General features: G+C 36.1%; 1 protein-coding gene across 3 annotated transcripts in view; it reads left to right on the top strand.

Annotated features, from left to right (window-relative positions):
- The window catches only part of Ylpm1 (YLP motif containing 1), an 84,350-nt gene that overhangs the window by 53,938 nt on the left and 15,230 nt on the right, over nucleotides 1-15,182 (top strand). For 2 of the 3 annotated variants that reach the window (XM_042692486.1, XM_042692484.1), the window contains 7 exons: nucleotides 2,419-2,481; nucleotides 2,703-2,822; nucleotides 3,053-3,229; nucleotides 3,323-3,406; nucleotides 3,845-3,928; nucleotides 10,636-10,716; nucleotides 13,840-13,891. In XM_042692486.1, coding sequence (XP_042548420.1) covers nucleotides 2,419-2,481; nucleotides 2,703-2,822; nucleotides 3,053-3,229; nucleotides 3,323-3,406; nucleotides 3,845-3,928; nucleotides 10,636-10,716; nucleotides 13,840-13,891 — 661 coding nt within the window. The remainder of the gene's footprint in view (nucleotides 1-2,418; nucleotides 2,482-2,702; nucleotides 2,823-3,052; nucleotides 3,230-3,322; nucleotides 3,407-3,844; nucleotides 3,929-10,635; nucleotides 10,717-13,839; nucleotides 13,892-15,182) is intronic. The other variant, XM_042692485.1, reaches the window with a different exon arrangement.

Raw genomic sequence — 15,182 nt, 5'->3', positions numbered from 1 at the left:
GTTTTTAGAAGAATGGAATTCGTTAAATATTTGGTAGAATTCAGTCAATTTAATCTGGGCCTGATCCTTTTTCTGTGGGTACCTTTAAAAAAAATTACTATTATTGTCTATTTCTTTTTGAGTCAGTTTTAGTACTCTCTGACTTTGTAGAAGATGTCCATTTCATCCAAGTTATTTGTTGGTATACAGTTGCTCATAGTATTCATTTGTAGTGAAAGTATAAATCTATAAAATTGGTAGTAATGCCCCTAATGCCCATTCTTTTCATTTCTGGATGTAGTAATTTGATCCCCCTCCACCCTGCTCTACTTTAGTCAATTTAGGCAATAATTTATCAGTAAACTTTGTCTTTTCACACAGCTAGCTTTTGGTTTTCTATAGTCTGTTTTCTGTTGCTATCTTACAATACCTGAGATTGAACACTTGCAAGGAAAAAGAGTTTATTTATCTTGTACTGTTGGAGATTCAATAGTATGATACTCAGTCTTAAGGGAGCTATCCAGTAGTCTGCAAAAAGTATACTCCAATGACCCTAATTATTCTCTCCCCACCAATGAAATTTCTACAACCTCAATACTGCCATACTGGACCAAGTTTCCAACATTTAGTAACATACTCAAACCATATCCAAACCAAAAGTCTCATTGAGATCACTCTCTCTTTTTCAGAGTATATGTGTATGTCAGTTTGTCTCTCTTTTCTCTTGATGAAAGCTTATTAGGAAAAATACAGCAGAGAAAAGAAATTACATGGCAGAGATATGCCACAGGAGGACAGCCATATGTAGTTTATCTTACCCATCTTCTGCTATCTTCTGGGATATAGACATTGGACTTTGGATAAAGAGACAACTGGGGACAGGGAGAGGAATGCATAGTTAGAATAGTTCAATATCCAGAAGTGGCGTCGTAGCTCAAGTGGTAGAGCACTCGCCTTGAGCTGAAGAGCTGAGGGTCAGCGCTCAGGCCCAGAGTTCAAGCCCCACGACCGACACCACCCCCCCCAAAAAAAAAATGACATTAAAAAAAAATAGTTCAATATCAGGCTGGTTTAGACTCTGGCATCAGCTTGACTCTGATGGCCTTTTTACAGTAAGAATCGTTAATGCCTGGCAAATCTGGCCCTTCTTGGATCTCAAGATAGCTGCAGAGTAACTGCAGGAGAGAATGGAATGGTTCAAGAACATTAAGTCCCTCCCCAGGACCAGCTCATGGAGCAGAATCATCATCATCCGAAGTGTGGGAGAAGTTTACTGAATTATATTTACATTGAAGGCATACTTTTATTGGCTTGAATAATGGACAGTTTATTTATGTGTGCTGATACCAGGGTTTGAACTCAGGGTTTCACAATCTTACTGGGCTGTTTTGCTCAGAGTTGACCCTTTACCACTAAGTCATGCCTTCCCTATGGCATTTTGTTGATTAATTACAGGTGGTCTTGAGGACTATTCTGCCTAGGATGGCTTTGAGCCTAGTTCTCAGATCTTAGCCTGCTGAGTAGTAGCTTGGATTGCAGGCCAGGAACCACACAGTCCTCTTAATCATGGCTCCTGCATTGCTAGGATGACAGACAAATTCCTATTCCTAGTTAGTTACTTCTTTGAATTTATTTATTTATTTATTTATTTTTGGGTCCGGTCGTGGGCCTGAACTCTGGGCCTGGGCGCTGTCCCTCAGCTCTTCAGCTCAAGGCTAGCGCTCTACCACTTGAGCCTCAGCGCCACTTCTGGCTTTTTTTTTTTTTTTCTGCTTATGTGGTGCTGAGGAATCGAACCCAGGGCCGCATGCATGCAAGGCAAGTGCTCTACCACTGAGCCACCTTCCCAGCCCCTAGTTACTTATTTGAAAGGGTATTCTTTCAAACTTTTTGCTTCAGCTAGTCTCTAACAGCATTCTTCAGTCTCAGTCTCCCAAGTAGCTAAGATTACAGGCATGGGCCACCAGTGCTAGAATGTGATTTCTGCTTTGATTTCTTCTTTAACCCATTGATTAATTTCCACTAATTTCTGTTTACTGTGGTCAGATAAAATTTTGCCTTATTTCTGGGGGTGTGTGGTGTGTGTGTGTGTGTGTGTGTGTGTGCGTGTGTGTGTGTGTGTGTGTGTGTGTGTGTGTGTGTGTGTGTGTGTGTGTGTGTGTGTGTGTGTGTGTGTGTGTCTTAATTCTGAGCCTTGGAGCTGTTCCTCAGATCTTCAGCTTAAGGCTAGCACTACTTCTGGCTTACTTCTGGCTTATGTGGTTCTGAGGAATGGAACCCAAGACCTCATGCATGCCAGGCAAGCACTCTACCACTGAGCCACCTTCCCAGCCCTATTTCTGTTCTTTAAAATGTATCAAGGTTTGTTTTGTGCACTACGATGAATGATAAGTTGTTGTTAACAAGATCTCTGAGTGATTTTTCCCAATTATGTTTCAGATTGTTGTTATTATGAGAGGATTGCCTGGCAGTGGAAAGACACATGTTGCAAAACTTATTCGGGTGAGTAGGGGAAAGCCAATAAGTCAGTTAGTTGGTGAGCAGTGTGTTATTGATATAGCTATCTCTCACTTGATCCATTTAACGGCCCATGGATCCATGGTAGATGTTGATCAGTTTAAATAAATATTGTTACTTCTGCTTGTTTTAAAACCATCAATATATTATTTAGCCACAAGAGGGAACTTGGTGAATATTCATTAATTTGTTTTGACTGTTCTTAGGATAAAGAGGTAGAATTTGGAGGACCTGCACCCAGAGTTTTAAGCCTAGATGATTACTTTATCACTGAAGTAGAAAAAGAAGAAAAAGATCCAGATTCTGGAAAGAAAGTAAAAAAGAAGGTATGGGATATTTCTGAATGTGATTCACTAATGGTATTTGAAGGATAATGTGTCCAGAAAAAGATGAGGCTTTTGGGAAGACTTTCCTGTTTTCTGAACATAAGCTTTGGTACTCTGGTATAAAGGAAAGACTACAGTATCATATCTATGCAGATACTAACCAGGTCAAAGATGAAGAATGATTCTTTACAGTTACTAATCCTAGGTCTCTTTATGGGGGATCATCTTAGGTAATGGAATATGAATATGAAGCAGAGATGGAGGAGACTTACCGCACCAGCATGTTCAAAACTTTCAAAAAGACTCTGGATGATGGCTTTTTCCCCTTCATCATTCTGGATGCTATCAATGACAGAGTTAGACATTTTGACCAGTTTTGGAGTGCAGCAAAAACCAAGGGATTTGAGGTACAGCCTTAAAAAACAAAAAACTTTTAAAAGCATTTCATTAGCATACAAGTTTTCTATTTCTTTGTCTAATCATTACTAATTGTTGCTTAGGTATATTTGGCTGAAATGAGTGCTGATAACCAGACTTGTGGCAAAAGAAATATTCATGGAAGAAAGCTTAAAGAAATTAATAAGGTGATTTTCAGAAACAGAATGGTGGAGTACCCTAAAATTAAAATTTTTCATCTCAGCACTGTTACCTGAAAATTTTTTTTGGAGGGGTGGATGGATGGTTATTAGGTTTAAACTGGGACCTCTTGTTTTTTAGGCAAGTGCTCCAGGCCTCCTCTTTTGTTTCCCTTTCTTTTATTATATATACTGTATACAATGCTTTCATTGTTATATTTCCATATAGAAAGCTCTTCGTTATCTCATTTTGTTTCAGAATGTTTTTTCGATCTACATTAGTAAATATTTCTTTTCCTTTGAATGTAAGAGTGAAAAAAGTAGTCTAGATCTTCTTGAAACTCACCTGTTACACATTTCAATGTTAGTTAAATTTATCATGGATGTCTACTTGGTCCTATTTGAATAATTCCCAAAGATAACTTGACTTCTTAAATTTCACAATAGATGGCTGATCACTGGGAAACTGCGCCTCGTCACATGATGCGTTTAGATATTCGTTCTTTGCTACAAGATGCTGCTATTGAAGAGGTAATTGGGTATGCACCTTTGGCTCAAAGGCAGTTTAAATTAAATAACACTTTTTTCTCTTGCTTTTGCTTTGAAAAAGTTTAAATCTACAGAAATCAAATGAACAGTAAAGAAAACCTATATATATGCCTATCATTGAGATTGACTAATCGTTAATGTTTTGTCATGTTCTTCTGTATACAGATATATACTATTTGGTAGAACTATATTAAGAGTTAAATTCAAGACCTCATAACCTGTTCAGAACTATCTCCTAAGAACAATGACATTCTTTTACAAAACCAGGAAATTTAATATTGGAAAAAATACTATACTAAGTAAAATAAATGTCCTGAACTAAAGTTCTTGAATTATCTTTTTTTTTCTCTCTCTCTCTTTTCTTTTTTGCCAGTCCTGGAATTCAGGGCCTGGGCCCTGTCCCTGATTTTTTTTTTTCTTTCTTAAGGCTAGCACTCTACCACTTGAACCCCATGAAAGAATTTTTTATATTAAGTAGAGTTTAAATTCCATGTCAGGTTAATACATCTTGATGAACATTGTCCCTTCTGTTGTTCTCCCCTTTTCTCCATTTTCCACTCCCATCCCTACCCTCAAGTTACAAAGTTCAATTTTTCCTCCCTCCATTTGTGTGTCCCCTTCATTATCCTCCCCCTAAATCATGTTTCCATGTTCTAGTGTTCATTTTTTAGTTGTTAAGTGGAGTTGCACCATTGGATTCTCCCTTAAGTATACCATTCTTGGGGCTGGGAAGGTGGCTCAGTGGTAGAGCGCTTGCCTTGCATGCATGAGGCCCTGGGTTCGATTCCTCAGCACCACATAAGCAGAAAAGAAAAGCCGGAAGTGGGGCTGTGGCTCAAGTGGTAGAGCGCTAGCCTTGAGCTGAAGAGCTGAGGGACAGAGCTCAGGCCCAGAGTTCAGGCCCCACGACCAGACCCAAAAAAAAAAAAAGTATACCATTCTTCAGTGGATTTGTGTGTATATGCATAAAACAGTGTTATGTGTTATCATGTATGTGTGTATTTTAGATCTAGCTTCCACATACAAGAGAAAATGTATGCTGTCTCTCTGACCTGGCGCTGTCTCTGAGCTCTTCAGCTCAAGGCGAGCGCTCTACCACTTCAGCCACAGCATCACTTCCAGTTTTCTAGTGGTTTATTGGAGATAAGAATCTCACAGACTTTCCTGCCTGGGCTGGCTTAGAACCTTGATCCTCAGATCTCAGCCTCCTGTATAAGCTAGTATTACAGGCATGAGCCACCAGCGCCCGGCCTGACTTTCTTAACATAATTTTTTCTAGGTCTATCTTTTTTCTTGCAAATGTTATATTCTTTCTGATAGATGAGTAAACTTCCATTATATATATGGTGCACATTTTTCCTGATCCACTCATGCATTGCGGGGCATCTTTACTGTTTCCCTAACTTGGCTATTGTGAATAGTACAGCATTGAACATGGATGTGCAAATGTCTTTACTGTATCCTGACTTGTAATATTATGGGTAGATGCCCCAGAGTGGTATAGCTAGATAATAGGGTAGTTTTACATTTAGTTTTTTAAGGAATCTCTAAACCACCTTCCAAAATGGTTGTACTAGTTTACATTCCCACCAACAGAGTAATAGAGTTCCTTTTCCCCCGCATCCCCATCAGCATTTTTTATTGCTTGTGTTCTCAATGATGAGTCAGTCTTAACTGGGGTGAGATGGAATCTCAGTTTTGTTCCATCTTGCACTTCTTTATGGCTAGGCATGTTGAACATTTCTTCCTGTCTTCTGAGAAGTCTCTATTTAGCTCCTTTGCCCATTTATTAATTGGGTTATTGATATTTTGTTTTACTGGGTGGGATTAGTTTCTTGAGCTTCTTGTATATTCTGGATATTAGGTCCTTGTTGGATGTGTAGCTTAGTAACTATATCTTTAGTAACTATATCTTTTAGGCTTAGTAAGGATGTCTTTTGCTATGCAGAAACTTTTTTTTTTGGGGGGGGTCCTGGTCATGGGGCCTGAACTCTGGGCCTGGGTGCTATCCCTCAGCTCTTCAGCTCACGGCTAGCGCTTTACCACTTGAGCCACTGCACCACTTCTGGCTTTTTTCTTTTTGCTTATGTGGTGCTGAGGAATGGAACCCATGGCCTCATGCATGCAAGGCTAGCGCTCTACCACTGAGCCACCTTCCCAACCCCCAGAAACTTTTTACTTTGATGTAATATCATTTGTCAAGTCTCTGTTCAATTTGCTGAGCCCCTGGAACTCTACTCAGAAAGTTCCTGCCTATGCCTGTAACTTCCAGTGTTTCTCCTAACTCTTACTGTAATAGTGTCATGGTTTCAGGTCTGACATTGAGGTCTTTGATCTATTTTGAGTTGATTTTAGTACAAAGAGAGAAGAATTCAATTTCACTTATCTACATATGTTTGTCCAGTTATTCCAACACCATTTGTTAAAGAGGCTGTCTTTTTTTCCAACATATTTGTTAACTCCTTTCTCAAATAATCAGATGTCTATAAGTACATGAATTTATTTCTGGGTCTTCCAATCTATTTCACTGGTCTTCAGGCCTATGTTTATGTCAGTTATCAAGCAGTTTTTGTTACTGTAACTATAGTAGTTTGAGGTCTGGGATTGTGATACTTCCAGCATTGCATTTTTGGGGCCATATTTACTTTAGCTTTTCAGAGTCTTTCGTGGTTCTATATCAATTTTGGATTGTTTCCTTTGTCTTAGTAAGAATGACATTGGGATTTTGATAGGTATTGCATTAAACTTATAAATTACCTTTAACACTGGCTGTTTTCACAGTATTACTTCTGCCTATCTATGAACATGGGCAGTCTTCCCACTTCCTGGTATCTTCTGTTTCTTTCTTTGAAGATTTATAGTTTTCTTTCACTTCCTTGGCTAGGTTTATTCCTAAATTTTTTTTGTAGGCTATTCAAATAGGATTGTTTTCCTAATTTCCCTATCTTATTATATATTGCTCATACACTATACAGTGATTTTTGTGGGTTTATTTTCTATCCTGCTACTTTACCAAAGTTACCGATCAGCTGTATAAATTTGGGAGTGGAGGCTCTAGGGTTTGTTTTTGTTTTTGTTTTTGCCATTCCTGGGGCTTGAACTCAGGGCCTGGGCACTGTCCCTAAGCTGCTTTTGCTCAAGCTAGTATTCTACCACTTGAGGCACAGTGCCACTTCTGGCTTTTTCTGAGGAATCAAACCCAGGGATCATGTCATCTGCAAATAGTGGCCTTTTGACTTCTTTTTCTATTTGGATCCTCTTTTTTTTTTTTGGTCTTTCTCTTGCCTTATTACTATGGGCAGGAATTCCAATACTGTATTGGAATTGGGGAGAGTGGGCATCCTTGTCTTGTTCCTGGTTTTAGAGTAAATGATTTTAGTTTTTCACCATTTAGTACGATGCTGGCTGTAGATAGCCTCTGCTATGTTGAGATATATTGCTTTTATTCCTAGCTTCTTAGTATTTTTATTATAAAACTGTTGGATTTAGTTTTTGTTGCATATATAGAGATGATCATGTCCTTCTTGTCATTGTCTCTGTTAATGTATATTACATTTATTGATTTATGTGTATTGAGCCAGCCTTGCATCTCTGGAATGAAAATGACTTGATTGTAATGAATTTTTTCTATTAATTGTAGAATTCTGCTTGCAAGTATTTTATTAAAGAGCTTTGCGTCAGTATTTATCAAAGAGATCGGTTTATAGTTCTCTTTTTTAATTGAGTCTCTTCCTGATTTCGGGATGAGTTATAATACTGGCTTCATAGAACGCATTTGGCAGCGTTCCTTCCCTTTCTATTTCATAGAAAAGTTTGAGGAGTCCCAGTATTAGTTCTTCTAAAGATCTTACAGAATTCAACTATGAATCCATAAGGACCTATACTTTTTCTTGTTAAAAGACTCTATTATTTTTTAATTTTTTTTTTTTGGGGGGGGGGGGGTCCGGTCGTGGGGCCTGAACTCTGGGCCTGGCAGCTCTTCAGCTCAAGGCTAGAGCTCTACTACTTGAGCCACAGCGCCACTTCTGGCTTTTTTCATTTTGCTTATGTGATGCTGAGGAATCGAACCCAGGGCCTCCTGCATGCAAGGCAAGCGCTCTACCACTGAGCCATCTTCCCAGCCCCTTATTATCTTTTAAATCTTATTACTTGTTTTGGGTATATTTAAGTGGTTTGTGTTTTAATTGGTTCAACTTTGGCAGCTCATATGCCTCTAGGAATTTATCTATTTCTTCTAGATTTTCCAACTTGAATATAGGTTTTTAAAGTAGTCCCTCATACTCTGTTGGACTTTTTGGATATTTCTTGTGCTGATTTGGGCTTTCTCCCTTTTTTGGGTCAAATAGCTAGGGATTTGTCAATCTCAAAGAACTAGATGCCTTTTGTTTTATTGGTTCTGAGAATAGTATTTTTAGTCTCTAGTTCATTGATTTTTGCCCTGATTTTTTTAAAACTAGTAGTTTTGGGTTTGGTTTGTTTCTGTTTTCCTAGAAGCTTAAATTGCATCATAAAGCTACTAACTTGGATAATTTGTATTTTTATGAGGCCCACTTAGTGCTATGAACTATCCCTTACCACAGAGGTTACAGAGGTTCTGTTAGGATATGGTTTCATTTTCATTGGTGTGCAGGAAATTTTTTATTTTCCTTTAGTGACCCAGCTGTTATTTAACTGTGTATTATTCAATTTTTATGTGTTTGAATATTTTCTGTAGTATCTTTTATTGTTGAGTTCTAGTTTGATTTTATTATGGTCAGATAGAATACAGGAAGTTATTTCAATTATTTTATATTTGCTCAGATTTTGTGTGTATCCTAAGAGAGGATAAATTTTGGAAAAAGTTACATGGGTTGCTAAGAACAATGTGTATTATGTGGTTACTGGGGAAAATACTCTGTAGATGTCTATTAAATCCACTTAGGTTGTGGTGTCATTTAATTGAGGTTTTTTTTTTTTTGTCGGGCGTGGGGCTTGAACTCTGGGCCTGGGCGCTGTCCCTCAGCTCTTCAGCTCAAGGCAAGCGCTCTACCACTTGAGCTACAGCGCCACTTCCGGTTTTCTGGTGGTTTATTGGAGATAGGAGTCTCACGGTCTCTCCTGCCCGGGCTGGCTTTGAACCACGATCCTCAGATCTCAGCCTCCTGAGTAGCTAGGATTACAGGCATGAGCCACCAGTGCCCGGCTGAGGTTTTTTTTTTTTTAATATATTTTGAATTTAAATTTAAGCTTTCAGATTACAAAAAATCATATACTTTATCTGATAATGAAAACTGCAAATTAAATTTTAATAAACATCATTTTTATTTACTTACTAGAAACTAATTAGTGTGACTTATTTTTTAAAAAAACATTGTTATTATAAAGATATTTATAAAGGGGTTACAATTATATAAATAAGGAATACTTTTCTTCTTCTTCTTTTTTTTCTGCTAGTCCTGGGGACTGAACTCAGAGTCTGGGCACTGTCCCTGAGCTTCTTTCTGCTCAAGGCTAGCACTCTACCACTTGAGCCACAGCACCACTTCTGGCTTTTTCTGTATATATGGTACTGAGGAATCAAACCCAGGGCTTCATGCATGCTAGGAAAGCACTCTACCACTAAGCTACATTCCCAGCCCACATTGTGACTTTTATACTTCTTCTATGTTTTCTAAATTCTCTACAGAATCCAAAATTTAGTATTTTAGTATGTCCAAAGTCAGACTATCCAAAATATATTTCTTCCAAACCTGTTCTTCTTTCAGTAGTCTCTATTTGTTCAGGTAAAACCATCAGTCAGTAGTTGATTTCACCAGTTGATGAGACAATCGAGAAAGTTGTTTCTAAACTCTTTACTGTCCTTTCTATCATCATTCAGCCCTGTCCCTCTACCATTCATCAGTTAAAAATCATGTTATTTTTAACTTCTAAATACTTCTCTAATCCATATACTTCAATCTTACTTCTTTGAGTCAGAATCTTAAAAGTACAATAATCCTACCTCAGCCTCCTGAGTGCTGGATTACAGCTATATTCCAGTTCTGTCCTACTTGTTAAAATTATATTTTTTCTTAGTTTTTGAAATTTGAGTTTATATGTTTCATTTGATTGTAAAAATGCTTAAGATTTTAAAATGAAATCTTAGTAATCCATGTGTATTTAAAATTGTTTTAACTTTGATTAAAGTATTGTACTTAACATTTTAGGGAATTATAAAGATGAATATCCCAGGTAAATGAAAGGCAGGGATATCTTTATGTCTTTTATCAGTGTTACTTCAAAGTTTGGATTGCTAAATATTACATAGTGGTTGGGCATCAATGGCTTATACCTGTAATACTAGCTACTGAGGAGTCTGAGATCTCCTGAGGATCATGGTTTGAAGCCAGTCTAGGCAATAGAGTCTGTGAAACTTTTATCTCCAATAAATTACTCAGAAAAACTGGAACTGGTGCTGTGGTTCAAATGGTAGAGTGCTAGCATTCAGGCCCTGAATTCAAGCTCCAGGACCAACAAAAAATTTAAAAATCATAAATACATACACTAAATACAATCATAAATACATTCATGTGTATTACATAGTATTTAATAATGAATCTATGCTGTTTTGTTCTGGGCAGCTTTACTCATTCCAGATGTTAGTGAATGAACCCACATTTTCCTAAAAGTTAACTCGGTGAATTTTCAATGTGGTTGTTGCCATTTTGTAGGTAGAGATGGAAGATTTTGATGCAAATATTGAAGAACAGAAGGAAGAAAAGAAAGATGCAGAAGAAGAGGAAAACGAACTGGTAGGAGACAGACCAACCACTTTGAGCAAAGTGTCTCTTTATTAGAATTCTTAAGGAGGGTTCATATTTAGATCCGTGATGGTTTTACTACTGCTGATACACACTTTTTAATAGTAAAAATTCCCACAACCATCTTAAACTTTTAGCTACTTTTGTTTCACCTGGACCAAAAGAAGCCTGTGTTGTTTAAAAAAATTTTTAACAAAGTACTAAAAAACTTACCTTTGTACTCACTCCTCTATCTGTGGGTAGTTTTAGAAGAATATACTTGTCAAGAAAATTGATTACATTTGAAAAAGCAGTCTTACCTTCCAGCAGATGAGTGGTACAGCCTGCCCAACATAGGCACAGGTCTCTCTCTACTACAAGATCTCAAAATTGAGTTTCTGTCAATGAGCTAATAGAAGAGTTACCACTGGCTGCTGGATTTGTTCTGGGGTTTTTTTTGTTGTTTTTTTGTTGTTTTATTTTTTACCCTGTTAAGTGATGGAAAAAATGATTTGACTGTGTAGGCAATGCATTTTACTTAGGCTGATTAGAAACTTACATAATGTGAGTTTAAAATTCTTGTGTACCTCCTATAAATGCTTTTAACACCTCTGTAGAGATGTTTGCCTTACCCTGTCATTCAAGAAAATGCGGCCTACAAGTTAACCTGACTTTGCAGTGTTTGCTAACGAGGTACAGAGATGAGCAATGCCTTGGAATAGTGTTGCTTTTTAAAAATCCAGAATACTACTTGGTTTATTTAATACTTCAGCTCTTGCTAAATTTGCTTCTCATACTCCTTTGAAAATGTAAAAATTGAGAACTCTAATTTTCCTACCCGCGCTAGAGTATACTGAGTCTTCAAGAAGTGGTCCCATTAAACTTAAGTGTATTATAGAGGACTCTTGATAGAGATTGTGTTTATATAGAGATGATGTCGACCTCTACATTCCAACATTTTAAATGTGGATTAAAAAAAGCTTTCAAGTTAATGGCATTTGAGTCTCAATATGTTTGGTTTTTTAAAACATAAAATCTTTTTCTTCATTAAGTTGTTTTGATACACATAATCTTAAATGTAGGCAAGAAATTTACCTAAAGGCCCACGCTGTCCTGGAATATAGCTAATGAACTTTATAGCTACTTGCAGCGTGCATGATAGAAACTGATCATATGAAAATCTTATAGTGCTGTTTACTTTCTGAAGCTGTCTTTTGTGGAGATTTCAGGTCAAGAAGTGGTTTATAATGTTTTATTTGTTTAGATGTAGGTCGAACTTGGAGCTTTTAATTGAATGTACACTTATTTTTTGAAGTGAAAGGCATTGTTATACTGTATTTTCACATCAGAGACCTGGCAAGTAAACCTTAGAATTCTACCCTGCTGAACTATCTTTCATTTCTAAGTAGCCTACCACTTTTCGCAGTAGAAAGATGGCCTGATTTTAAGGAAGAACACAGTGGTTTCAGCAGGGAGAAACTAATATACTTGCTTGTTTAATTTTATGTTCTAAAACTTCTCTTAACCCATGCAAAGAGCAGAATCCAAATCTTTTACTATTGGAGTCTATCCCAAGAGTAAAAGATTCTTGGAAAATGTTAACCAAAGGGTTAAGAGCAAGTCTCATTATCATTCAGTGTTTTAACAGAATTGTCAGTAAAATTTGCATTTTTCTAATACGTACAATGAATGCATCTGGATGAAATCTAAACCTTCCTTAAGAGAATCCTTTTTGGGGAATCATTGGTGTGAGAGTTTGTCTTTATTTACTGCTTCATTGAATCCAGTAGTGAATTTAGTATGTTTCAGACTTTGTTATTCCAATGATACTTAACGTTTTCAGATGAGTGTTGAGCTATCACTTACATAAAAATTTCCTCAGTCCTTAACTTTCAGCACTACCATAGCTTTGTCTTGGTTCATTCTACAAATGTGTTTCAAAAGGATGATACAATTTACAACCTGAAATACTATCTTAAGTTGAAATGGAATTACTAGTTCTGGCTTTAAAGATTAGAAATGTATAATATAAAACCAGGTTTCCTGGAATAATGATAACACTTAAGTAAATTCTTTCATAGAAGGTATTGTCATGATATCTTCAACATGTTTTCTGATCTAGCTGCATGTCAGTCTGTTCTATAAACTTGCATATTTTCAACAGTAGAAATGATACATAAAAGAAAATGCTGACACTTTGGATGAATTTGTCCTGTTTCCTAAGTCCTAAAATTAAAGTTTCTGTATGCTAGGGACGAAAGAAAAAACAAAGTCCTAGTGAAGGAAAAGAGGACTCATGATAAATCACGTGGAAAAAGTATACACTTGCTAGGTGAATAAAGAGAAAGGACATAGTTCATTGTGCACACTGAGTAATTGGAAAATGTTTGAAATAAACCACATAGTTATCTTATGAAATCTAAAATGTAAGTTGCCTGTGGTGATTTCTGGGTTTTCATATAACAAGAAACATAATTCGAAAAGGTATTAGAAATAATAATCTAGTTTACAACTGACCAAAGAGAAAAGCTCTGAAATTGATTCAATAAAATTAGTCTTTGTAAGATCTAACTGGTATATGGATTGAGTCATTTAAAAGTAAGTTTGAACTTCATAATTGGGTAGTTGGGTTCAGTAATACTAGTCCTTTTCCCTTCTTTCAAGTACTTAAAATGACACTGGCATATCAAGTAACTGTCTTAAAGAACATTTTTGATATAGTCATGGATATAGTCCCTTAAAAAGCAGTTGTATTTAGAAAATAACATAGCTAATATTATAAATTATCTGATCTTCAAAGGATATTAGTATTGGCACAGTAACTGTCTATACATGGTTATCATAACTGTACAGCTGCTGTTCAGACTACAGTTGTGAGTCCTGAACTGTAGCTGCTTCAAAGCACCTCATGACACTCTTGAAGTCACTGTTCTGAAATCTGCAGTGAAGTTTGGCGAATTTGACCATTTAATTTCTTCAAAAATAATGAGATTGTGTTTTCCCTAAGGATATATATTTATAACTAGCCAGTGGAAACTGAATCCATTCCCAATTTTAATGCTTTTCCAATTCAAACGTGTATGCATGTATGTGTCTCTTTCTAACCCTTCGAGCTTCTCTCTGTGTACGATTTAGGGTTACATTCCGAAAAGCAAATGGGAGATGGACACATCTGAGGCAAAGCTAGGTGGGTATTTCCTTTTTCCTGTTTTTATATGTGGTACCTGATGGTAATGGTCATAGAGCTTTCCACTATAAGAAGAACAAATTTTCCAAAACTTCTGCTTAAAGCAAGATTTTTGCCTACTTTGAATCTTCCAGCATACTTCACTAGCTTTTGGTTTAATTAGTAATATCTTACAACAGCAAAAATAAAAGTATTATAAAAGTACTCCTTTCAATACCATTTAATGTTTTTAGAGTAAACACTTAGTAAACTTAGTAACAATACTGTCACTTCCAACATTCATTTTTTAATATTAATCAGAAACATTGAAGCTAATGTTTTTAAAAATAATTCAGTTCAAAGTTGAACCTGTTTTATGAATATTTAAGATGATAGTCATAATAAATATTAAATCTTAAAAATAAATTAAAAGGCATATTTTTCTTGAATAATAACTTTAAGTTTGTGTGTAGAGAGAAGTGGATATATATAATTCCGAATTTTGAAGGCTGTTTTTTATGAGATTCCATTTAAATTTTCCTCAAGTTGTTCTGAGTGCCACAGTATAAACCACTTAAAAGAGATGTCTAAATAACAATTTGGAATTGCTGAACGTGGGTTTTTCCGTCAATCATACATATTGAGTAGACTCCTCCTGTATTTCATAGTGATACTATAAAATATTTCCCCATTTTTTACTTCATGTTACCATGCTAATTAAAATATATCAATAAAAACGATAAGAAAACTTGGGAGAATTTTTGGTGTAGAAAAGGTCTTACTGACTACGAAACCATAACAGTCTCTACATTTCTCTTCTTAATGTCATTCCAGAAGTGAAGTAATCATCTAAATATCTTCATTTAATAACAAGAGCCTGGCAATTAAGTGCTTCACTGATCTCAGAAACTATGTCTTACACACAGTTGTATGGGTCATATTTTCTCTTGTGCACATCTGCTTCGTTTACCACTTGATGTTGACCAGACCCTATCTCAAAAAAATAGGTCCACAAACTGTAGTATTACTATACTATTAGTACAGGTGCTTTACTATAAAGTCTAAAAAAAATTTTTAGTGTATGTCAAGTAAAAATTATATCCAGTTTTCTAGCCTTTTACTCTCTCTGGGAAATCTTAATAATAACCAACTATTTTCTTCCTTAGACCTTACACACTTACATATTTAGCAATTAAATATAAAGTATATAGGAGTAATGACCATAAATTAGTTTTTAAATAAAATGCTCTTGTTCTGCTTTTTTGACATTAAGTTAGCTCCACTTAAGTTCTGTACTTCTTAAATAATCTCT

The sequence above is a fragment of the Dipodomys spectabilis genome, unplaced genomic scaffold, assembly GCF_019054845.1.
Source record: "Dipodomys spectabilis isolate Male_0828 unplaced genomic scaffold, ASM1905484v1 ptg000157l, whole genome shotgun sequence".
Lineage (NCBI taxonomy): Eukaryota > Metazoa > Chordata > Mammalia > Rodentia > Heteromyidae > Dipodomys > Dipodomys spectabilis.
The sequence above is the reverse complement of the archived record's forward strand: the minus strand, read 5'-3'. Positions and strand labels throughout refer to the sequence as shown.